Genomic DNA, 22,747 nt, shown 5'->3' with positions numbered 1-22,747 from the left:
GTCATGTACATGCCACCATCTACCGCAACGACTTCATGGACGCTGAAATGCACAGATCTACCGCAGTTCGACGCTTTGGAAGCCGAGGCTGACCTGTTCCGCACTGACGATAAGCTCCATTTGCGAAATCTTTGCAACAATTCCGCGCGCTGTGCGGGTCTGACGGTTGTATACACCACGCCTGGGCATAGAAAAATTGTGTACGACTACAGTCGGCAAAGAGTTACCGGAGAAACTATCGCTTTGCTGTTTCATTTGGCCGATGCCGTTGGTCTTGCGGAACGCCGCGAAGCCATGCGCACGGGACAGCGCATCAATTTGACGGAAGATCGACCCGTTCTACACCACGTCTTACGTATGCCCGCGGACTTTCACTTTGTGAGACACGATCCTATGGCTGGTAAAGAAGGCGGTGCACAGGCTACGGATGGCGCGACGACCTTGCGGAACGTGCACGAGGTACGCGAGCGAGTACGGGATTTTGCCGAACGGGTTCGGTCGGGAGCGTATAAATCTGTCAAACACAAGCATTTTCGCAATACAATCGTAATTGGAACGGGCGGTTTTAAAATCGGGCCTCAATTCGTTGCGGATGCGCTTCAGGCTGACCCGGCCGCGATGCATGGATCGGCAGGACGCAGGTTACTTTTTTTGTCGAATATGGATCCGGTTGACTTTAGTACTGTCGTTGGCGATCTCGACCCTGCCGAGACGCTTGTTGTGGTAGTCAGCAAAACTTTCACAGCACCCGAAACCATATTGAATGCTCGTACGGCAAAGACTTGGTTGGTACAAAACATGGCCGTTGGTGGCATCACCGAAAATGAAATCGTCGGCAAACACATGATTGGAATCACATCTAACCCGACATTGTGTCAGAAGTTCGGGATTCGCAGAGAAAATATTTACATGCTCTGGGATTGGGTCAACCCGCGGTTCTCTGTATGTAGCGCAGCTGGTCTTCTTCCGCTATCGATTCATTTCTCGTCTGAGGTTTTGTCGGAAGTTCTGAATGGGGCTCACGATATGGACAAGCATTTTTTTCACGCCCCCCTCGGCGACAATATCCCGGTCATTATGGGACTCTTGGGAGTGTGGAACTCCACCTTTTTGGGATACCATTGTCGCGCTGTTTTGCCTTACAGTCACGCCATGAGAAGCTTTCCTAATTTTGTCCAGCACGTTGATATGGAAAGCAACGGAAAACGCGTTGCGCTCGATGGTAGCAGCCTATTGCATCGCAGCGCTGAAATAACTCTAGGGGAACCTGGAACCAATGTACAAAATGTCTTAATGCAGCTAATGCATCAAGGGCGCCCTTTCCCAGCCGATTTTATTGGATTTATGGAAGCGCAGCAGCACATTCATTTGGAGAACGAAGCCCTGTCGAATCACGACGAGCTTATGTCAAACTTTTTTGCACAGCCCGACGCACTCGCCTACGGGAAAACCTTAGTCGATCTCATCCAAGAGGGCATCCCTGAACCGCTTCGGGAACATATGGTTTTTAACGGTAATCGACCAAGCAGCAGTATTCTGATGACACGATTAGATGCCTTTGCCGTTGGGCAGCTGATTGCCATGTATGAACATCGGACTGCGGTCCAAGGCTTCATATGGGGTATCAATAGCTGGGATCAGTTCGGTGTCGAGTTGGGCAAAGTTCTAGCTACGCACATACGCTCACAACTAAGCGCATCTCGAAAGACAGGAGCTTCGGTTCAAGGATTCAACTCGTCAACGAGTTCACTTCTAGAGCATTTTCTAGCGCATGGAAAGCACCCCGAGCCGACCTCTACAGAAAAGACTTTGTAAACGCGTCATATTTACGATTGGATTTGCTAAATTAAATGGATATAACGCAGAGCTACAACTTTCATGCGTCATTGGAATCGCTTCCTACTTCACATCGTTTATTTTGTTGCATCTTAACACGCCAGACGTCCCAGCTCGAATGCTCTACAGTTCATTTGTTTGTCTTGTAATAGTTGATGAGACCATTGGTGGAACTGTCGTGGGACGAAACAGGGGAGTCGCCGTCGAGTTCCGGTAAAATAGCCTTGGCAAGCTGCTTACCGAGCTCAACACCCCACTGATCAAACGAGTTAATATTCCAAATAGCGCCTTGACAGAATATTTTCATTTCGTAAATTGCGATCAGACTACCCAACGTACGCGGCGTCAACTTCTTGAACAGGAAAGAATTCGAAGGGCGGTTGCCTTCGAAAACCTTGTGCGGGACAAGCGCCGTCTTTTCGGCCTCCGACATGTCCGTCTTATCCAATTCCGCCTTAACTTGGCTTTCATCCTTTCCAAATGCTAGAGCCTCCGTTTGAGCAAAGTAGTTGGAAAGTAAAATAGGATGGTGGTCAACAGGCGCACCAAGCTTCTCGGGCAAATTGTTTTGACTTTGACAAGGTGCAACGAAATCGCAAGGAATAATTTTGGTGCCTTGATGGATCAACTGATAGAAAGCGTGTTGTCCGTTGGTGCCAGGTTCACCGACTGTATGATGACAAAAATGAGGGTTAGGCTAGCTCTGAACTGATCGCACACTCATAAGATCATATACACTTACATATGATGGGACCGGTTTGGGTTTGCATCCTTTTGCCGTTCATATCAACGTACTTCCCGTTCGATTCCATGTCGCCTTGCTGAAAGTAAGCTGCAAATCGGTGCATGTATTGATCGTAGGGGAGAATTGCCACAGTTTCAGCGCCAAAGAAGCTGTTCATATAAAAGAAGTCAGTCTCACAGTCAGTACCAAAACAAAATATTCATCAGATCATTCGCAGAGCTTACTTGTTGTACCATAGACCAATCAACGCCAAAGTCAAAGGCAGATTGTCCTTGCCATCGTACTGCAAAAAGTGTTGATCGACAGCGTGTGCACCCGCGTGCATTTCCATCCAATTGTCGAAACCAATAGCGAGGGCGATCGGTGTCCCGATCGCACTCCACAAACTGTATCGTCCGCCAACCCAATTCCAGAATCCAAACATATTAGTGACGTCGATACCGAAGGCAGACACAGCATCACCATTAGTACTCAACGCCGCAAAATGTTTGGCGACAGAAGTCTCGTCCCCATCAAAGTTGCCCACCAACCACGTTTTCGCTGTGTTGGCGTTGGTCATGGTTTCTTGCGTGGTGAAGGTTTTACTGGCGATCAAGAATAGGGTTGTTTCGGGATCACAAAGCTTAAGAATCTCGGCAATGTGCGTACCGTCTACGTTAGAACAAAAGTGCATCTTCAAATGGTCGGCTGCGTACGGCTTGAGAGCTTCACAGGCCATGACGGGACCAAGATCGGATCCACCGATACCGATATTGACAATCGCCGTAATCACTTTTCCCGTATGCCCTTTCCAGGTCCCGTCACGAACCTGATTCGTAAAAGCTTTAATCCTTTCGAGGGTTTCGTTGACAGCGGGCATGACGTCTTCACCATCGACGTAGATCGGCTTGTTGGACTGGTTGCGTAAAGCAATGTGCAGGACAGTCCGGTCTTCCGTGGAGTTAATCTTTTCACCACTGAACATGGCCTGAGCCTTACCCTTGACATCTTGCTGCTCCGCCAAAGCGTACAGCAGATCCATAGTCGAATCTGCAACACGATTTTTGGAGTAGTCGAGTAGAATGTCTTCGAACTTCATGGAATACTTGTGAAAGCGTTCGGAATCGTTGGCGAATAGTTCCTTCATGTGAACGTTCTTCATGGTACCGTAATGGGCCTCAAGGGCTTTCCAAGCGGGAGAAGACGTCAGGTCCGACATGGTAGGATAGGCTTGGAGAAGTGTAAAGGACTTGCAAGGAGAGGATTGAACAAGATTCTCCTTGTGGGTATCTTTCAGTCAGTCGGGTAAAAAGAGCTTGCAAGGCTGCGAAAAGATATTTTGTGGGACGTTCGTAACGTCCGCCTTCCAAATCATCGCGTTTTTAGGTCCGGTGGGTGGGCGGGCAGAAAGAGCGCTTCCGTCATCGGTTTTGAGGGAATCGATTAATTCGACTTGGACGTTGATTATCAGAAGTCAAAGCAATAATGTAATACTTAGAAGCAACGTATATGTTCACCTATTTAGAAGGATCGTCCAGCATATGACCACCTATGAAGCAGATTAAAGACGGTTCGAGGATCACCATAACGAATATCATTTCGGTCCATCTAATATGAGCATACTACGTGTCATATCGTTTCAAATCAATCACGCTCATTCATGATTGAGACTTCGTGAACCAAACAAAAAACACTCAGTCCGTCAGATCCTGACTACGACAACTGCGAAGGGGGAGAAGCACCATGGTAGAGCTGTTGCACACCAGCGGCAAAAAGACTACGTGTACACAACCGCGCCCTCTGTCGATTACTGTTTGCCGTCGTACGTTTTGCTACGACGTGTCAAGCTCAGAAACCGCGCTACGTAACGACAAAGCATGAACCGAATCGTTGTCTTTCTGTTCGCGATGATTTCCTCTCGTCGGCTTGTGGCCGCGCTGGCGCCTACCGCCGGCGGCAACCGGGTGTTTTCTCGAACGTCCTTTGCTCTCCAAGCTTCGAAACCCAGCGGTGGAGGCCGCGTATCCGGTGCCGTGCAAGACCAAAATCTACTAGACAAAACTACCAAACAGGATTCTCCTCAACAGAAGGGGCGGCCCCAGCTCGACACCAACCCTCCCAAGGGAACCCGCGACTTTTATCCCCAAGATATGCGTCTTCGGACATGGTTGTTCGACCATTGGCGGGCCGTCGCTAAATCCTTTGGATTTAGCGAATACGACGCTCCCGTTCTGGAATCGGAAGCCCTGTACGTGCGCAAAGCTGGTGAGGAAGTCACCACACAGTTGTACAATTTTGTGGACAAGGGTGATCGCGCCGTAGCGCTGCGGCCGGAAATGACACCATCCCTTGCGCGTATGGTCATGGCCCAAAAAGGTGGACTTCCCATGCCACTCAAGTGGTACAGCATCCCACAGTGCTGGAGGTATGAGCGCATGACAAGGGGACGTCGACGAGAGCACTTTCAATGGAATATGGATGTTTGGGGTGTAGCTGGTCCAGAAGCGGAAGCAGAGCTGATGGCAGCTATGGTGACGTTCTTTGAAAATGTGGGACTGACTGCCGAAGATGTAGGTATCAAAGTCAATTCGCGATTGGTGATTGGTGAAGTTTTGGACTCGTTGGGAATTCCGGAAGAGAAGTTTGCGGTAACATGTGTGTTGGTAGACAAGCTAGAAAAAGTCCCGATAGAAGCTATTCAGGGAGATTTGGAGGAACTGGGCTTGGATCGATCTGTTGTAGAAAAACTGTTGGATGTTTTGACGAATAAATCATTGGATGCTCTAAAAGGAACACTCGGAGAAGATTCGCAAGCTGTCAAGGAGCTTTCCCAGTTCATGACATTGTGCGAAGCCTACAACATTCAAAATTGGATTTTATTTGATGCTTCCGTTGTGCGTGGATTGGCCTACTACACCGGTATTGTTTTTGAAGCCTTTGATCGAAGGGGTGAGCTCCGGGCTATTGCTGGCGGCGGACGGTACGATAAGCTACTGGAAACCTTCGGTGGTGTCCAAACTCCCGCCGCTGGATTCGGATTTGGCGATGCTGTAATTGTGGAGCTGCTCAAGGAACGTGACGTGTTGCCTTCCTTCGAAAGCACCGGAGTCGATACTGTGGTGTTTGCAATGAATCAAGATCTGTACGCCCCGGCCGTCGGTGTAGCGTCGGTTTTGCGTAAGGCAGGCCAGAGCGTGGATGTTGTCTTAGAGGGAAAGAAACTCAAGTGGGTTTTCAAACATGCTGACCGTATTGGTGCCAAATACTGCGTCGTCGTTGGAGCAGATGAATACCTGAACGGCGAGGTGGCGATCAAGGATCTTTCCGGGGGTGCTCAAAAATCAGTCAAGATTGATGATCTTTCTAATTGGGTCTCGGATGAGCAATAACTACCATAACATTCCATTAAAGTAAACTTTATTGGTTCAAGGTTATCGAGACTGAATCTGCCTCTCTATTATGTGAGCTAGAATTACACGATGATTTGTTATTATCATCGCAATTCTCTATTGAGAAAAGGGCTACATAGCATAGGCTCCACCCAAGGATTTTCCCTGGGAGCCTCCCTTATTTAGGCTGCCACCCCCTTCTTTGACACGCTTACAAGCTTCGCCTCGCTTTTCGCCACTCTGCCCGTATTTGCACATGGCCTCGTCTGCAGTCATCGCCGGGGCACATTTGGGGTCACGTTTCGGATCACAATTTTTCTTGTCGTTTTCAAGTTCCCGATTTGCAAAGGCATCCATATCGAGAGCATTAGCGTTAATGGGGCCCGGCATGAAAGCGAGAGAACCTCCGATGAGAACTGAAAGAGCACTTCGACGGTTTTGCTCAACGTCCTTCAGCTGGGGAGGTTCGTCGCCTGCAAGAACATGGCGTTAGACTTTTATTGCAAAAGGAGACTCTTCCTTTCATCAATAATTTACCTATACATGACCTCGCACTCTGTAAGGGAGAGCCGCGAGCCGATAGATTGCTACTGACAAAAGAGACGCTGCTTGTGACTTGAAAGCATTCGCAGGTGCTTGCTGCTGCAACGAAGTAGATCAAACTAAGAATACTGATCCACATAATTTATTCGCTTTCTTGAGATATATTGAAACGCTGCAGTGAATGAGGCTCTTTCCAAGGCCAACCGTAAATCAAGAAGAAATATATTTGTGTTATGGACAGTCAAGGAGATGGCGACCTAACTGTAAGGCAAGCAAGGATGATGCAAGCTTGTGATTCGTTCGGTATGATTCATAGGGAGCTAAATTAGCTGCTTTAGAAAGAGTGATGTCTGTGATTCCTGTCCGCATTCTGGACACCTTTCGAGACCGACCATCTGGACGTCAGTATAACTATGCTTTTCAATGAGTGAAATACGAACACTTCAACTTGGGCACGTTTTTAATTGGGTAGAAACATCCGAATTCCGTGAAAAGCATTCCATAATCATTCGTCCGACGTTAAAGAACATAAAATATTGTCGTACCGGTACTGAAGCGGCTTTCCGGTGTCACATGAGGCGTCACAAATCCATGATATCAGCCATCCAAGTTCGGTCCTGTTCGCTCTTGGGGCTTTTTCAGACTCTGCACTATTCTGGCCTCTTCCAACCTATTCCACCCTTCGCAAAGCGTTGGGGTGCCAGAAGATCGTCATTTGGTGTACCTTCGAATTTGCCAATCTGAGTTCCTTTGCTTTCATACCTCTAAGAGAGCTTTACAAAATATCGATTGTACAATGATAGTGTTTCCCGCCCAGCATGACGCTAAGTCACTACAGTCAATTGGTGATGCCGATGATGTCAAAGATACCGTGTCATCACCAACCGTATTCAGGAGGATGCCTCCACAGTCTGAAATTCTAAAAAATCTTCCTTCTTCTGAAACAGAATCATTTGCTGTGCAACCGGCTACTTTGAAGCCTCGGAGGATCATCTTCCCATCGCTTCATCTCTCTTCCACTGATTCTCCGGGTTCCTCTTCATGCGAGTCTCTCACACCCGCACCGAGCTCACCTCCCGAGGGGACTGCCTTACACATCGAAGGGAAGAATCTGCCTAGCTTTCCAAGTCTCGAGCGATCCAAAATTTCGGGTTTAGATTATGTGCTAGCTTTGTCCCCATTACGTTGGGCTTCATCGCTCGCTGAAGTAAAGCCGATGCTTCCTTTGGTTTCGCCTGACCCGCATGGGACCGACCACATTTTGATAGGAACGAAACAAAACCCCGACTCCATTGCCGCCCCCTCTCCGCGGCCGAACAATGTGTCAGTGAAGACAATGGGAGGCAAACGAAAACCGGGATGTTCTCACCAGCGCATTATTATATCACACGGAGCGAATCTTCCCGCGATTACAGAAACTGCGAAAGCACTGGAGTTCAAGAATCCTAAGCCGTTGCGATCTATATTACGAACCAAATCGTGTGGATCGCAAGCCGTTATTGCGGTGTCATCAGTGGAGTCAGATCTTCCCTCTTTGGCAAGTAGCAACAGTCAGTCTTCACTGGAGGACTCCAATCATATGCATGTTTGTTTTCTTCCGCCAATGAAACATTTTTCTCGCCGAGAGCGTGCCGTTTCTGAGCCTGCGTATCTCAGTCGGGTGATATCTTTTGATGCCCGTGTACGGGTCAAAGAATTTGAACGGGCCCAGGCTGAACGAGAAGTAACCTGGTACACAATGGAAGAATTGGAAGTCTTCAAAATGGACGCCGTGAAACTTATCATGGCGAAAACGGAAAGTGCGGTCATCCCAACCGGCACAGGACGAACGGTTCGTCGCAGGGTTTTTCCTACAGGAAAGGCCTTCTTTTCGCACAAGGCGCTTGCCATGGAAGACGACGAAGAAAGTTCGTGCCGAGACGCAGTGTTTCGATGTGCCGTGCTGAAGAACGAGGTTCGCCGGATCCTCGTCGTGGATCCTTACGATATATGCTTGCAGCTGTTCTCCAAAGCTCTTAAAATAACTTTTCCAGACGCAGAAATCGAAACGGCCCGAAACGCCGAGGAAGCCATGCAACGTGTTCGAGATGTTCGCGGAGGTCAACGCTTCGATATTGTCCTGATTGAAGAGCGCCTCAGAACCTTACACCAACAGCACCGCAACGCGGAACCTTCTCAGCTTCAAACTATATTGACTGGTTCTTCCCTTATGCGCACGCTCTCTGCAAAGATGAGTAAGAGTGTGTTTGTTGGTACAAGCGCCCATCTACCCCAAGATGGATCTGGCCTCAAAGAAAGTGGTGCAGACTTTCTATGGTCCAAACCTCCTCCACTGTTGACCCCCAATCTTTTAGACAGTATTCTCCGAACTTTGCTGGAGAAGCGGGAACGGCATGGTGTGATCAAGGATTTATTTGGTTCTTGAAGCACAACCAAGCATCGTGTTGTCAGCTCTTCTTTTTCACCGATGTGTACAACTACATGATGCGTATGACAGAAATACTCATCTTACAATTTTATAGCAAAGAAGCTGAATTTCAAAAAAAGAACCCGTTTGTAGGCTTTTTATACGTTTGTGAGGTGTGTTACGCTGTACTCGTTTTGTTCCTTCCTTGAATGCGTTCCAAAGCGTCAAGAAATCGACTAGCGGACCGTCGTTTATTTGTTTCGTGGCGTTGCATGGCTATGCGTTCTTCTAGTTGCTTGATGGTGCTTTGTATATGTCGAATACTGGACTGCATGCGAATCAGCGTATCCTGCTGTTTCCGTGTAGCCTTGCTTTGCCTTCTCCGTTCCAAGACCAGCTCAATATTCTCCCAAATAAGTTTGTCTTCCTCGAACAGAGAACTGTTGACGTTGCCGGCCCATTGGATGAGAAAGGCTCGGTCATGGTCTGCTAGCCCGTGCCCTTGGCGGTCGATATAGGCACAGACCTGGTCGTACAACACGTGGCCTGGTGCCATGGCCTCAGTCCATTCGTTGCGGTAGAGCGACTTTTCTCGATTGTGGCTTGCGTATGGGCACGTGTGGCCCCGCCTGGGTACACCACAACGAAAACAGAGCCGTACCTTTTTGCCGTTGGCGTACCTGGCTGGAGATTTTCTGAAAGAGTTTGTTTTTGTACGACTGGGACGGTCGCTAAATGATTCATCGTCATCACTACCCTTGCCACTCATGGGCATACCCAGGATTTCGGACGACGATGACGACGAAAGTGATGCTTCGTCGCTAAGCTTATCGTTGGGTGCGCTCGACAAGTGGTGTACAAGGGAAAGCTTCTCCTCATTGCCGTCGCTGTCTGATTCCCAATCCGTCGACTCCTGGCGTGCTGCCGGTCGTGCGAACGATGCGGGCGGTTTTGATTGGAACGATATGGATGGATGCTTGTACGGACAGACGTGTCCCTTCAACGGGACGTGACAGCGGGTGCACTGGTAGATCCTTGCCGGTCGCGGCAGAATATCCGCAGCCACTGTTGTTCCATTCTTCTCCGAAGCCTGGTCGCAAAATGGGAGTTGTTCCAGCAGCGATAGACGACGGCGCTTTTGGGAAGGCTTGGCGTTACCGTTGACGGTATGGCCGACTGCCGTGGATCTCACGTATTCGGACGAATTAGTCTCGCGACGTTGGGGACAGACGTGGCCTTTCTTGGGGACACCGCACAACTGACAGTTATAAACTTTGGAACCGGCCCGGAACATGGGCTCGTGATGCCTGTCGTCCGCATCGGCAACGGCGTAAGAACGTCTTTCGTCTTTGTAGGGGCACGCGTGACCCTTTTGTGGGACACCACAAATGCGACAGTGACGGACACGGCGTCCCGACGGATGCTTTGGCGAGTCTTGAGACGGCAACGATTCCATTGCCGTATCCGTGTGGGGAGAATGATGGTCCCGAAACAAAATCGTCGCCGTGCCTTGCTGTAGCGAAGCTCGCGCTCGTTTTCGGGCCATTTTGTCCACGATTCCTAAACGCGTACACACTCTCTTTTGTACTTTTCTCTTGTCGTCACTTTCGGCGAAACTTAGATTCTACACCGTTCGCTTCTGGGCGACATTCGATGATTTGAGTTTGGACCGTACGGGTCGTCACCATGGTCAACGGGGAAGAATGGCTTACCGATAGATTGGACGGCTAATTTCAGATAGTGTGTTTTTGTCGTGTCACTGTCTTTTCACAAAAAGGAAATAACTATTGTCTCGGACTTTCAGTGCCGGTAAGACAAAGGATCCTAGAAACGAATCCGCCAGGGAAAGCAAAGCGTTTTTCCGTAGACAACCTATCTACAGGCTACACCATCACCATGGGCCGACCCAGTCCACACATACCATCAACCACCTTCCCTTCCTCGCTTTACCCTGCAACCAACCGCGATCTCTTTGACTCGCATTCGTTTATGCTGGCAAAACCAAGCCAAAAGGCGACTATCCAGATACCGACAAAGGAGTTGTGATTCCTAGTAGTACCTATTCGACGAGACACCATACTCGCTCCAGGGCAAAAAGCGAACGACTCTGGAAAATGAAGCGACCCGTTTCGGGCAACACCGGTACTCCATTGTACGGGTCTTATCAACAGAGTGGATCGTACCAGCCGCCCGTACACTATGCAGCCGATCAGACCAAAACGTTGGAAGACACGACCAAGACGTACTACCAGGCGGACGAAACGGCCGTGCAGATTCTCAACCAAATGACTACCCAACGGCAACAAGTCCAGAGTGCCAGCGGCAACGTCTGGGACATGCGACAGGCAACCGAAAAGGCTAAACACGAAATACAAAGTCTGCAGCAAAAATATCGAGAAAAGAAACGCCGTCTCTATGTATTGATTGCCGTGCTGAGCTTGACGGATACGGTGCTCTTCTTTCGCATTCTGCAATGCCGAGGCAACTTTTTTTGTTGAGAAGAAAACCTAATTTGCGTTTGATCAACCGAGTTTGTGGCATAGATCTCGGATTGGATACCGTCAAAGATATATGCGTTCCGTTTAAACATATCGTTTTTGTGTAACTATACACCAATGCCTGTGTTTCGTTAGCTCTAGAGCGAAAGATTTCAAAGTTTTGTCCCCTCGACAGACCCATAGACGCCTATTGGATCCGTGGTCGCTTAGTTTCGGGCGTGGGAGCACCAGCAGTCTGGCCACTCACCCCCGCTGCGACGGACCTCTGTGTACGCAGCGTTTCAACTTCGGCGCGAATACGAGCGAACGATGCCTCGTCGGTGCCCTTCCGTTCCGTGACCAGTTCCACAATTTGCAAGCTGATTGACGCCAGTGTCTCCACATCCGGATAATTCAAGACTTCCAACCAGTCTTTGCCGTCGATTGGCCGGACCTTACTGAACTGTCCCGCCAAGTATACAGTCGCGGTGGCGATCTTTTGCGGCTCAAACTGTAAACACAAGGAGGTTTGCATCGAGTCGTTGGCGAAATTCATCGCGTACTGCGCCATACTTTTCATCATCTTGTCCATCACCTGGGAAACGCTTGGTGCTTTGTTATCGCCGTCTATCTTCCCCACCCCGTCAGTGGGGTTGATGTACTCCAATTGCCTCTTGTGAATCATTTTCTGAATTTGCTCGACCAAAAACTTGTAGGGATGATCAATTGAGAGTTCGAATCCGATCGTATGCAGAATGACTCGTTCCAGTAGCAAGATACGTTCTTTGAGCTTGATGAACTCTTCGCCTTTCGGATCAATGCTACCACTGTTGGTCAGAGCGGCCACTGATCCGGTGGTGGAAATTCTACCCGCTTGCATGCCGCGGACTTTGAGCTTATGGCATTCGTCAATTACGGTCGTTAGCTTTTTGGGAGACTCCTCCGTTTTGGCAGCGAGAACAATACACGCGACCGCAACTTCGAAACGGTCGTGATCTTGAAACGAATGCTTGGCGTAAAAGCGATGGAAAAAGACCATGGCGGTGGACACGGCAACCCGAGGTAGTTTCAGCACTCGCCCCGCTTCTTCGATGAAACGACAGGTCTTCCGTCTTTTGAGTGCTTCCTCTTCTACCGACATGCCATCTTTTAAAGAAGGAAGCTGGGAGATGTCGAAATGCTTGGGTATGGACGCCACGGAAGAAGTCATGATTGTGAATTCTCCCTCAGGCTACCAATGGTTCGGACTTGAATGCGCCCCGAAGATGTGTAGTGAACTTGGCGGATCCGGATCTACTCTATTTCTCTTTTGAATAAAAGCAAGAGGGAGTTTCGTTATGAGCCACAGTCCTATATGTACTGTGTATCTTACCCGCAATGAGACGTCTGTGCTCATGGTCGCATTCCATTCCTCAATCCGCCCAGCCTGCCAAGTTGTATAGCGTACCGAGGACCAGACGCAATGCGGGATATGTATTTTTTGGAAATCATATGTCTCGATTGATACAGCAACTTGTCGTATACGATGTCTTATACCTTGGTTAATATAGGACAGTATGGACTCCCAACGTCTCAGTCAAAACCGTTCTCCCAAGTGAAACAAGCACAACATACGCGAACTTGTGTGACCATGGCGACAACCTTCTTCATCTCTCCAAACTGAACATATGTGAGATTCGCACATATCGCTGGTAAACGCGACCGGCACTTTATCTTTGCACAAGCCGTAACAATGACAAATATAGTGATTGTGAGTATTGCGCGTACGCCGATTGCCAAATTTTGCGGCTCCTTCCGAAGTATGAAAGGTTCCGAGTTAGGATCGATCGCCATCCAAGGCGCCCTCGCCAAACTCCCTTCCGACTTGGCAATACGCGAAGCATACTTGGGAAACGTGGTGTCCGCAGGCATGGGTCAAGCTCCGGCTCGACAAGCTCTCCTCGGGGCGGGACTTCCGTATAGTACCATAGCCACCACGGTCAACAAGGTCTGCGCGTCCGGGATGAAATCCGTCATGCTCGCTGCCCAAGCTTTACAGTGCACACCCACTGCGACTCCCGGATACGCAGTGCTCGCGGGAGGCTTCGAAAGTATGTCCAATATCCCACATTATCTTCCATCCTCGCGAACGGGTACAACTCTGGGACATGCCACCCTTCTGGACGGGTGCATTCATGACGGTCTCTGGGATGTCTACAACGATCAGCATATGGGCATGTGTGGAGAAAAATGCTCACAAGATTATAGTTTTAGCCGAGAGGACCAAGACGCGTACGCCATGGAATCTTACCGCCGTGCCCAAGAAGCGCTTATATCCGGTGTCTTCGACGAGGTCGTTCCGGTCTCGGTCCCCCAGCGTCGGGGCGATCCTCTCGTTGTCGATCAAGACGAGGAGCCCTTGGCGGTCAACCTGGACAAAATATCTACCCTCAAGCCAGCCTTTGATCGTAAGAATGGGACCGTCACGGCTGCCAACGCGAGTTCGCTGAATGACGGCGCAGCCGCATTGGTGCTCATGACGGAGGTGGATGCCGAGGCCCAGGGGATTCAACCGTTAGCTCGAATTCGGGGATACGGTGATGCCGAGCAAGATCCTATTGATTTCACAACGACTCCGTCCCTGGCGGTACCGGTAGCCCTGGAACATGCAGGGATTCAGGCCTCCGACGTGGAGTACCACGAGATCAATGAGGCCTTTGCGGTGGTTGCATTGGCGAACATGCATATTCTCGGTTTGGACCATGCCAAGTTGAACGTGTTTGGTGGTGCTGTCGCGCTGGGCCATCCAATTGGGATGAGTGGGGCTCGTATCATTGGAACACTCTATAGCGCATTGAAAAGTAAAGATGCGACAATCGGATGCGCTTCCATTTGTAACGGGGGAGGTGGAGCGTCAGCGATTGTTATTGAACGACTGGCTTAAACGTCAAGAGCGATACAGTATCTGCAAAGATGCAATACTGCGGTAGTTGACCAGCATTACATTCTAACACTGCAAAATCAAAGGGGGGACGACTCATTCTGATCTCGTACAAGGACAATACCGTTTCGAAAAGGGATTGACGTGACTCGAGATGGTAATGTAGAAACTAGTCTACTCATAAAGGAACTCACTGTCGAGACACATATATTAAGTTTCCTGTCACTGTGTCTGACAAAGTTATCGCGACCATGAGCTAAAACTGCTCAAAACGCCATGGAACTTCTCATCAAGCAGACAGATGTTCATCCTGGCAACCTATTTTGCTAACTCGTCTATATATTGAGCTTAAAATTATTTTGAGAGCATATCGTCTTCTTTGTCCGTCATCGGTCGACACAATAACAATGGAGACAATGGTCACCCTGACGGATACGCGCACTTATGTGTTAATATAGAAGAGGCTTACTGTTAGCCAGGTATTGTTTCGTTGTTCAAGCTGCATCTTGTACGTTGCTTAACATCGATGACCCATTCGCTATAATCAGTGTTGTACATTTAAGTGGACTGGTGACAATACAAGGTGTCCAATCCAAACGACAGCCTAAATTCCTGCTGAGGTGGTGACTTTGAGCTTTTCAAGGCATCATTCTCTTCGGGCCCGGTGTAGTCTTGACGGAAGATATCAGCAGCCTTCTCTGGTCGAAATATTTTATGATGCCCTGTTGCCGAGAGAGTAATCGTGTTATGTAGTATTATTATGTAAACTATATTTCGGGTGAATCAAAAGTCATTTAAAATTGTATCATCAAGAATCCTCTAAACTATTTATGCTAGCGAAGCATGGGCAATACAAAAGATGGATATCGTATCAAAATGAAATGACGTGTTACCTCGACGCTAGTGACTCTTCTTCAGAGAGTCATATTTAGGTATTTGGTTCCGTGACGCAAAAAAAACTTCTTGGGCATATTGTTCACTTACAGTTACTCCCACTTCTTTTGTCACGTAAATGTCAAATTCATCCATCCATACTCCATTTAGATGCAACATGATCTCGGCAACCAAAGGATTCGTTGTAACGGGAACCGACCGTATTGATCGAGAGCGAGGGCAAAATCCGCTCACAATCAAGGAAAGGAGCACGACGAACAGCAAAGCGTCGCGAACGGCAAGCCTCTCACTGTCGAACTCTAGCTTAGGCAGCGACGTGGAAGTCAATTCCTTTCGAGGTTGCTCCAACAATACTGCCGGCGAACTCAACAACGCTTCTGAAAAGCTGATGAGAATGATTGCACAGGAAATGGTGAAGTCACTGAGGAATCCAATATACGATAACAGCAATGAAAGTACTTCCTCTCGATCGTTTGCTCCTGTCGACACAGTTGCCAGCATAGGCACCGATATCGACTTGGAGACGCTAGCTGAAATGGTTTTGACAGGCATGGACACAACCAGATTGGTGCAGCGACCAGACGAAGATCTTCGTAAAATGCTCCGAGAAGGTCTATCGGACAGTGTTTTGGACTCACCTACGGACAATCTCTCATGTCACAGTCAAAGTGCATTGCAATACCCGAAGACGACAAGCATACGAAGCGGATTTAAAGTTTCACAGTCAATTTTTTCTGATTCGAGCATGAACAATCACAGTTGTGAAGCACCGATAGACATCTGGAATTCTGATGTCTGGAGTTCAGGTGGCTCAGGAGAGGACATTAGCCGTTCGGATATGCATTTTGATAGTAATGGAAATGTCCCATCCGAAGAAGAAGAAGTAAATGAAGAACAAATGGGCACGCCCATCGATTTGTTTTTACAGACCTTTAAGGAAGTGGGCTCCGCCTTAGAAAGTGAAGACAACCTTTCCATCTCGTCTGACCTTTCGGGTCTCACTGGTGTGTTTTCGAAGCCTTCTTTAAGGGCAAACAGCAAACCATATGATATTTTACCGGAAAGCTCTTCTCGAGTAGCGCCAATCAAGAAGAAGCGGACACAGAAGCTTGTCTCGTTCGCGGTACGTTTCGACCAAGTTCACGTGAGAGCTTATCAGAGTATTCTTTCAGATAATCCATCTTGTACAAACGGTCCCAGCATTGGAATTGGCTGGAACTATGAAGTGACCGATCATTACAGCGTAGACGATTGGGAATTAGAGCGCGAACGATTTCGAAGGCCCTCGGAACTCATTTTGGATCGTAACCATCGGGAGACGTTGTTGCAAAGTCTTGGTTACAGTGAGAAGCAGCTTGCAGCGGCAGTAAGGGACAACAACAAGATAAAACATCAAAGAAGACAAACGGTGAATAACCTAGGGGCTCAATCTATGGAAGAGGCTGTTGAAAAGACAAGACGCAAACTGAAGCGCCTCTTATTTTTACGAAACGGAAAAGTCAAGACAGCCTACTAAAATGAGTCCTTTCCTCTAATAGCGCTGATGAACGTCCAGATTGCGCATTTTTTAAATACTGAATAGTTCTTTCGCTTTTGATTTTGAGTCTTGTAATAGTATGTTGTAGTCTAAGAGCTTCCAGATAAAGGAGAGCGGAGAGGAGCCGAATTGATGGCTCTGATACGACAAGCGACCGAGACAAATATACGCACCGAAACCGCGCGTTTGTGTCTCATATTGTCGACACCATAAAACTATTCCACTTTCATCTCCAGAAGAGGATCTTTTGCCCACGTGGATAAGGCGTTGTATGATTTTGGTTTTGTCGTGCATGCGGCTTCCACCGAACCACGTAACCTGGCGGCCTTTATCGAGAAATTCGTTCACGACGTCGGTATGAGGGGCGCCCAAGTTTACCCAAAGAAATAGGACATCATTCCCCCATTCTTGTACACCAGAATATTTATTGAATGATATTTTGCCTTCTCCATAGCTACTAACTGCTCGCCGAGCTGATTCTTCTATGACATGCGCTTTGCCCGTGTGTTGCATTGTAACCCCCAACAATCCCTTCTGGTTGCCGTCACCGTGGACAAGCTTGTGCGAGTCAATTATCATAGCTCGTGCAGAATTTTCAGGAAAAGAATTTAAAGGAGGTGGTGGAGAAATTATCTGTGAGGATAGATTATCGAATGAAGCGGACTCGTCAGCGGAAACTTTCTTTTCGATACTTTCGCTTGAGGTAGGATTGTTGAACTTTCGAGCAGATTGGGGTGTGTATGCGGGCTCCAAATAGGAATTTGGAGATTCTTTGGAGCGAGGCGAACGCCTTAAAGGGACAGCAAAGTTCTTCTGCTTTTGACGCTTAGCAGATTGCTCCCGACTAGAAGTTGTTGAGTTCCCATCATTTGTTAGGAGACCGAGTTCAAGTAATCGAGCGGTATTGCGTGCGATCTTGGCAGCCCGTAATGCCAAGTATGGGTTTCCCCCCAATCCCTCGTCCATTTGCATCGAAGCAACTGCAAGTCGAGGCGTTTGCTACTACGTGACTGTTTTGCCTACCAGCAAGCTAGAGTGACAACTTCTTGCTGAAGCTGTGTTGGAGCCAAAGAGAGACCGGTTTCGGCGAGAGGCTTAAAAACGGTTTGGTGAGCTGACGCACATACCAAAATAATTTCACAGGAAAGGCAAAGGGGAAAAAGGAATTATGTTTTACATTAGGGTTGCTGAAATTTACCAACTGTAACTGCAAACTTCGCAAAATTGATATTGTCAAACCGAGATTCCAATTTACTTTACGATACATATTACTGATACTTACAAAATCAATTCGCTCTCTCTGGAACACCCACCTGATTGTCTGGGTGGGAAGCTTTAAAGCATGGGAGGTCATTGCACAATTTATCTATTTCTACCAGAGCAGGACACGTTTCCGACAATTCAACTCGAAAGCGACTAGCATTGTAAATCTGAGCAACCATGCAGATGTCTGCAATCGTTGGGCAAAAGCCACCTGCACAATATGGACCGGCCTCGCCGGACAGGTCCCCCCGACGCTGGAGAACTAGCTTCTCCAAAACACCAAGGCCAAGCTCATTGGCTTTCTTGGCCTCTTCTGCCGCGTTGATTGCGCCGCTTGACCTCATTTCGAAATCCCTCAGTGAGAAAATATTTTGCAAAGGCTGAGTTCCTGAGTTTATGATTTCCGCCATCTGTCGGGCAATGGCCCGCTCAACTAGGTTTTTCGGCAACAGGGACTTGCGAAGCGGAAAAGCTTCTTCCAAAAAATCAATGATTGCAATTGACTGACCCAGGCGAATTGTCCCACCAGTCAGGACGTCGCTGCACTCCAAAAGAGGCACCTGGCCAAAAGGATTTACTTCCAGGTATCCTTCCGATTTTTGCTGATCTCCTGCAAGGTCAATTGGAATTGTTTCGTATTCAATGTGCTTGACTGCAAGTGCTATTCGAACCCGCCAGGTGGACGACGAGCGCCAATATCCGTAGAGCTTGAAGCTTTGGTATCGATCCGCAGTTGGCGCCTCGGCAACACCTCCTTGTTTCGTCGGGCTAAGTGGAGCGGTCTCGGCAGCCAAAAGTGTGCCGCGACACTCACCGAATCCCAAGTGTCCTTGAACATCACTTACACAGTGGCCTTTCAGTACAACAACATCGCCATCATGCAGAAACTTTCGTTTCTCTTCGCCCACCTTCACCTCACGAGACCCTTTCCAACTCAATTCTAGCATGCTTCCAAACGATGTCTCGGTAGAGCCCGATATAGTACCACTGCCCAATAAATCTCCAGCTTTCATGGAACAACCTGTCACGGTGTGGTGGGCCAGTTGCTGTGCTGAATTCCAGTACAAATTCTTAAAATTAGACGTACATACGACATTCGGTTGCGACTGCCGAGCCGACTGTATAGCCACCGTCATGACTACATCGTAAGAACCATATTCCGGATCTTGCAAGTATGGTAACGGTGTGGGATTGTCTTGGAGACCGGCCGACGTTGGGGCCGCAAAGGCTTCTAAAGCATCCGCGGTGACAATCCATGGTGAAACTGTCGTTGCAAAATTTTTACTTGTAAAAGGACCTAAGGGAACGTATTCCCATTTTTGTATGTCTCGTGCTGACCAATCATTCATGAGAAGAAAGCCAAAGATTCGAGATTTTGCTTGCTCTATAGTCATAGGCCGAGTGTTTGCTGCGCCTCCAACGACAGCGGCCATTTCCAGCTCAAAATCCATCAGTTGACAGGGTCCGTATTCGCTACCTTGGGATGGATCGTTAGCATCCTTTTGCAACTGCCCATAAGGACGATGCACATTATGTGGCGAGACGTACACGGTACTAGCTCGCCCATGGTAGCCGACAGGAAGATGGAGCCAGTTTGGTTGTAACGCGTCGTCCTTCCCACGGAACATTGTACCTACATTTGTGGCGTGTTCGCGACTCGAGTAAAAATCGGTGTAGTCCCCCACATGAATAGGTAAATGCATTTTTACTTCCGCGATATGGTGGAAACTGGCTCGCTTAAGTGCCGAGTTTTCTTTCAATCGCGGATCCTCACAAGGTTCCACCAGTAGACGGATTACCCGCTGACGTACATTCGACCACACTGCTTTCGGCTGCTCGATAAAAGTGTTCAAATCGGGCCGACAAAAAATGTTGGCGATAGGCATGATATCGTCAAACAGGCCCGCCTCTTCCAGCAGGGATAGATCCAGGACGGTGTCACCCAAAATCGTCGCCGCTCGGGGTGACTTTCCCGGAACGGAAAACACACCAAAAGGTACATTGACAATGGTAAAGTCGGAATCGTTCGGCACTTTGAGCCAGGAATAGGCCATGGGGCTTGAGTGGTTGGAACGAGAAAAAATACGGTGGCTGGTGAGTAGTCAGCAAACCAAGATTGTGGGAAGTTGACTGTGAGAATCAGAACAGAGATGTCACCATGGTTTTTGACAGTGAATCGTGGGCTTGGAGCAAATTCACTGTCAATTATCGAAGCTGGAAGATTCGATCTGAAATGTCTGTCACGTCCGGGTTAAAGTTTCCGTTGGTTTCGATGCCGACCGGCGCGCCAGTTCGGCAGTTCAAAAAACGATCGAAAACGTGAACAACACTTCAGCACTTCCTTGAACTCTTTCGTTTGTACCATGGTGGTATCAATCGTCAACGATAATGCAGCGCTACCAACGGTAGTAGATTCTGCTCTTACTACTCTTCAACCGATCCGAGATCTCGCCAAAAACTGGGATATAGATATCGCGTCTTGGTAAGCGAGCTTCATCGTTCCGCAGAGTGTTACCGAGAGTGTTCGTTGCGTTACCAACCAAAAGACGCACGTCCGTCTACACTACTGATCCTCGTTATGGCTCGTGAATGTCTTTACCACACTCTAATCTTTTCAATCCTCTTTGTAGCCTCGAAGAATATCTGCATGATCTCGGCGACGACCTCGCCTTGGCAGATCCCAACGGACAGCTAGACAAACTCAACTTTGCTCAAGCTGCCCTGGTTCTTCAAAACTCTTCGCATGTCTATAGTCGCAAGGTCGAGTACCTTTACTCACTCGTATATAAAGCGTTGGATGACCTCGTGGCGCAAAATGCGGCATCTCTAAGCAACATGCGCCGATCCAAGCATGGTGACTCGGAGATTGACGATTTCCGTGAATTCGATCCTCATAGCGACTTTCTTTTATTGGACGATGTACTACCGACAGACAATACCGACGACTGTCGTCAGATCAACCTTCCAGAAAACGAGCTGGGAAACGATGAAGCTGGGACGCCAAGGAACCGCTCAGGGCGTTCCCCCTTTCGTACTCCTCGTACAAGACTCAGCATCTCCAACAGCCACGACAAATCCTCCATGAACGCGGCGGCCGCGCGCCTACTGATGGGAGCATTGGATACTAGCTCTCTCCGCCTCTTAGATGGACACTGCGATATGACGGCTTCAGGCTGCTTACTGCTCCCCGGATCGCGCATCAATGCGTCGTACCTCCGCGAAGATGAGCTTGATCTAAAGCAGCAACGAAGTATACTCTCTAGCCCACAAAATCATCCTGATGAAGATGATGGTTTTCCGGCGAGCTATGACGATGGACTGGATGACAATGACGACAACATTGGATTTGCGATGGCTGATAAGGAAAATGAAGCACACAGTGGAGTCCATACGGAAAGTGGTGATCGCCGCCAAGTTACTTTCGCTCACACCCTTCCATTGAAGAACACATCGAAAGAGGACCCCTGGAAACTTTTGGATCCTCACGAGCCCGACTCGGTCAAATCGCGCCCTCTTTGTATTGGCAAAACAATCCGGCTGCCCGCTGGTGTCGACGAACCACCATCGGCTTGTGTCACTGGAGCACGTACCCGTCACGTCGCGCCCCAGCGTCGCCTTCGTGGGGTCATTGACAAAGCTGTCGGTTACCCTTCGTTGGCTACTCAAACCTTTCGTTCCCTTCGAAAGCGAAATCATGATGATACACGCGAAGAGGACGCCGCACCGGAACGACCTGTGTTGCCTCTTGGGGGACTTGCTTTTGGCGACGAGTTTGCTTACATAGCTAAGGCCAACGCCAAACGCAAGGCCGCAGAACGTCGTGAAAAGCGTAAGCTTGCCCTATTACGACAGAAGGACGAGGGGCATGTTGATAGGTACGATGACGACGACGAAGGCGGGTTTGCATTCGGCGTGGACGACGACGATAGTGATCACGATGACCACGGAGACTTTCAAAGCAACGGTGGAGTAGAAGGCAATACGGGAATGTCGAGTATGGACGATCTCTATCGTAGTCATGAACTTGGTACGTTTCACTGTTTTACTTTAATTGAACTGTCGATACCTTTAAACGTTTATCCCTCATACATTCCCTCTCAGATAACTCCAATGTAGAATCGCAAACATTCGAAGAACTGTGTCGAGCTCACCTAAAAGCTTTTGCCAACGGAGCAGAAAAGTACGCTTCCGAGACACAACTTTCCAAGCGTGTCAATATCTGGCAAGAAAAGCTTGCTCCCGTATTAGAAGCCGAAGCTCAACGTCCAGTATTCGATATCCACGAATACGGTCGAAACGTCATTGATTCTTTGGAAGCTGTCATTCGTAGAAAGAAAACATCAGGGGAAAAGACGTCTTTTGCTCGTGTTGTTGATTTTGCTTCCGTGGCGCGCAACCGACCTCAGTATGAGGTTTGTCGACTTTTTTTGGCTTCACTCTCCCTATCAAACTCAGGCAATATTTTACCAGTGCAGTCGGATGACGACAATTCTGGCAATCACTTCAAACTGCAGCTGCTCAACACTGCCATTGATCGACCCATGGATACATATTTGGCTCCTAGCGTATGTGTGATAGCGCCGTAGATGCTAAGCATGCAGGATGTATACCTGTGTGGGAGTGTGACTTCTATAATAGCTATAAAAAGCCTACTATTTGTGTTTCTTTTTACACTTGCTTTAATGAACGCATGTTACCAAACTGCATTTAATGGCAGGTCCTGTGAAGACACATGGAAATACGATTACTACGGCCGG

At 48.5% G+C, this 22,747-nt stretch overlaps 13 protein-coding genes across 13 annotated transcripts; 7 read left to right on the top strand and 6 right to left on the bottom strand.

The window, feature by feature from the left end:
- Positions 1-9: 9 nt before the first annotated feature.
- Positions 10-1,815, top strand: GPI_2 (isomerase glucose-6-phosphate isomerase; the record flags this gene model as incomplete). The annotated part of the gene is made up of 1 exon (XM_002185196.1): positions 10-1,815. One exon carries the CDS (start codon positions 10-12, stop codon positions 1,813-1,815), a length of 1,806 nt encoding a protein of 601 aa, XP_002185232.1.
- An 8-nt stretch (positions 1,816-1,823) lies between these two features.
- On the bottom strand, positions 1,824-3,889 carry GPI_1 (isomerase glucose-6-phosphate isomerase). Its single transcript, XM_002185111.1, has 3 exons — positions 2,806-3,889; positions 2,579-2,730; positions 1,824-2,505 (listed from the first exon to the last, which is right to left on the bottom strand). Exons 1-3 carry the CDS (start codon positions 3,777-3,779, stop codon positions 1,967-1,969), a joined length of 1,665 nt encoding a protein of 554 aa, XP_002185147.1. The 5' UTR covers positions 3,780-3,889; the 3' UTR covers positions 1,824-1,966.
- A 387-nt stretch (positions 3,890-4,276) lies between these two features.
- PHATRDRAFT_23920 (predicted protein) lies at positions 4,277-5,949 on the top strand (the record flags this gene model as incomplete). Its single annotated transcript, XM_002185195.1, has 1 exon — positions 4,277-5,949. Exon 1 carries the CDS (start codon positions 4,438-4,440, stop codon positions 5,947-5,949), a length of 1,512 nt encoding a protein of 503 aa, XP_002185231.1. The 5' UTR covers positions 4,277-4,437.
- On the bottom strand, positions 5,948-6,687 carry PHATRDRAFT_50289 (predicted protein). Its single transcript, XM_002185110.1, has 2 exons — positions 6,487-6,687; positions 5,948-6,422 (listed from the first exon to the last, which is right to left on the bottom strand). The coding sequence occupies exons 1-2, from the start codon at positions 6,629-6,631 to the stop codon at positions 6,082-6,084; spliced, it is 486 nt and encodes a 161-aa protein (XP_002185146.1). The 5' UTR covers positions 6,632-6,687; the 3' UTR covers positions 5,948-6,081.
- Positions 6,688-7,151: 464 nt separating this feature from the next.
- PHATRDRAFT_50288 (predicted protein) lies at positions 7,152-9,031 on the top strand. Its single transcript, XM_002185194.1, has one exon. It carries the CDS (start codon positions 7,289-7,291, stop codon positions 8,915-8,917), a length of 1,629 nt encoding a protein of 542 aa, XP_002185230.1. The 5' UTR covers positions 7,152-7,288; the 3' UTR covers positions 8,918-9,031.
- Positions 9,032-9,077: 46 nt separating this feature from the next.
- Positions 9,078-10,566, bottom strand: PHATRDRAFT_50287 (predicted protein; the record flags this gene model as incomplete). Its single annotated transcript, XM_002185109.1, has 1 exon — positions 9,078-10,566. Exon 1 carries the CDS (start codon positions 10,443-10,445, stop codon positions 9,078-9,080), a length of 1,368 nt encoding a protein of 455 aa, XP_002185145.1. The 5' UTR covers positions 10,446-10,566.
- A 447-nt stretch (positions 10,567-11,013) lies between these two features.
- PHATRDRAFT_50286 (predicted protein) lies at positions 11,014-11,421 on the top strand (the record flags this gene model as incomplete). Its single annotated transcript, XM_002185193.1, has 1 exon — positions 11,014-11,421. The coding sequence occupies one exon, from the start codon at positions 11,014-11,016 to the stop codon at positions 11,395-11,397; it is 384 nt and encodes a 127-aa protein (XP_002185229.1). The 3' UTR covers positions 11,398-11,421.
- Positions 11,422-11,803: 382 nt separating this feature from the next.
- Positions 11,804-12,535, bottom strand: CYCL1 (predicted protein; the record flags this gene model as incomplete). The annotated part of the gene is made up of 3 exons (XM_002185108.1): positions 11,804-11,948; positions 12,039-12,183; positions 12,247-12,535. Coding segments are annotated over 3 exons (579 nt in total), but the record flags the coding sequence as incomplete, so codon positions are not given.
- Positions 12,536-12,999: 464 nt separating this feature from the next.
- Positions 13,000-14,299, top strand: PHATRDRAFT_23913 (acetyl-coa c-acetyltransferase; the record flags this gene model as incomplete). Its single annotated transcript, XM_002185192.1, has 1 exon — positions 13,000-14,299. The coding sequence occupies exon 1, from the start codon at positions 13,109-13,111 to the stop codon at positions 14,297-14,299; it is 1,191 nt and encodes a 396-aa protein (XP_002185228.1). The 5' UTR covers positions 13,000-13,108.
- A 1,048-nt stretch (positions 14,300-15,347) lies between these two features.
- On the top strand, positions 15,348-16,706 carry PHATRDRAFT_50283 (predicted protein; the record flags this gene model as incomplete). Its single annotated transcript, XM_002185191.1, has 1 exon — positions 15,348-16,706. One exon carries the CDS (start codon positions 15,348-15,350, stop codon positions 16,704-16,706), a length of 1,359 nt encoding a protein of 452 aa, XP_002185227.1.
- Positions 16,707-18,334: 1,628 nt separating this feature from the next.
- PHATRDRAFT_6848 (predicted protein) lies at positions 18,335-18,709 on the bottom strand (the record flags this gene model as incomplete). Its single annotated transcript, XM_002185107.1, has 1 exon — positions 18,335-18,709. A coding segment is annotated over one exon (375 nt), but the record flags the coding sequence as incomplete, so codon positions are not given.
- Positions 18,710-18,758: 49 nt separating this feature from the next.
- Positions 18,759-20,144, bottom strand: PHATRDRAFT_50281 (predicted protein; the record flags this gene model as incomplete). Its single annotated transcript, XM_002185106.1, has 2 exons — positions 18,832-20,144; positions 18,759-18,799 (listed from the first exon to the last, which is right to left on the bottom strand). Exons 1-2 carry the CDS (start codon positions 20,042-20,044, stop codon positions 18,759-18,761), a joined length of 1,254 nt encoding a protein of 417 aa, XP_002185142.1. The 5' UTR covers positions 20,045-20,144.
- A 209-nt stretch (positions 20,145-20,353) lies between these two features.
- PHATRDRAFT_50280 (predicted protein) lies at positions 20,354-22,644 on the top strand (the record flags this gene model as incomplete). Its single annotated transcript, XM_002185190.1, has 3 exons — positions 20,354-20,472; positions 20,621-22,017; positions 22,107-22,644. 3 exons carry the CDS (start codon positions 20,354-20,356, stop codon positions 22,574-22,576), a joined length of 1,986 nt encoding a protein of 661 aa, XP_002185226.1. The 3' UTR covers positions 22,577-22,644.
- Between the last annotated feature and the right edge of the window lie 103 nt (positions 22,645-22,747).

Source organism: Phaeodactylum tricornutum, chromosome 28, assembly GCF_000150955.2.
Source record: "Phaeodactylum tricornutum CCAP 1055/1 chromosome 28, whole genome shotgun sequence".
NCBI classification, from domain to species: Eukaryota; Bacillariophyta; class Bacillariophyceae; order Surirellales; family Neidiaceae; genus Phaeodactylum; species Phaeodactylum tricornutum.
Note: the sequence above shows the minus strand (reverse complement) of the source record. Positions and strands in the feature narration are given on the sequence as shown.

Coding starts and splice junctions, on each gene's coding strand:
- PHATRDRAFT_50289 (XM_002185110.1), bottom strand. CDS start 6,631: ATGTGGATCAGTATTCTTAGTTTGATCTACTTCGTTGCAGCAGCAAGC. Junction 6,423..6,486: donor GAGTGCGAGGTCATGTATAG/GTAAATTATTGA, acceptor ATGTTCTTGCAG/GCGACGAACCTCCCCAGCTG.
- GPI_1 (XM_002185111.1), bottom strand. CDS start 3,779: ATGTCGGACCTGACGTCTTCTCCCGCTTGGAAAGCCCTTGAGGCCCAT. Junction 2,731..2,805: donor ATTGGTCTATGGTACAACAA/GTAAGCTCTGCG, acceptor TTATATGAACAG/CTTCTTTGGCGCTGAAACTG. Junction 2,506..2,578: donor CCAAACCGGTCCCATCATAT/GTAAGTGTATAT, acceptor GTCATCATACAG/TCGGTGAACCTGGCACCAAC.
- PHATRDRAFT_50288 (XM_002185194.1), top strand. CDS start 7,289: ATGATAGTGTTTCCCGCCCAGCATGACGCTAAGTCACTACAGTCAATT.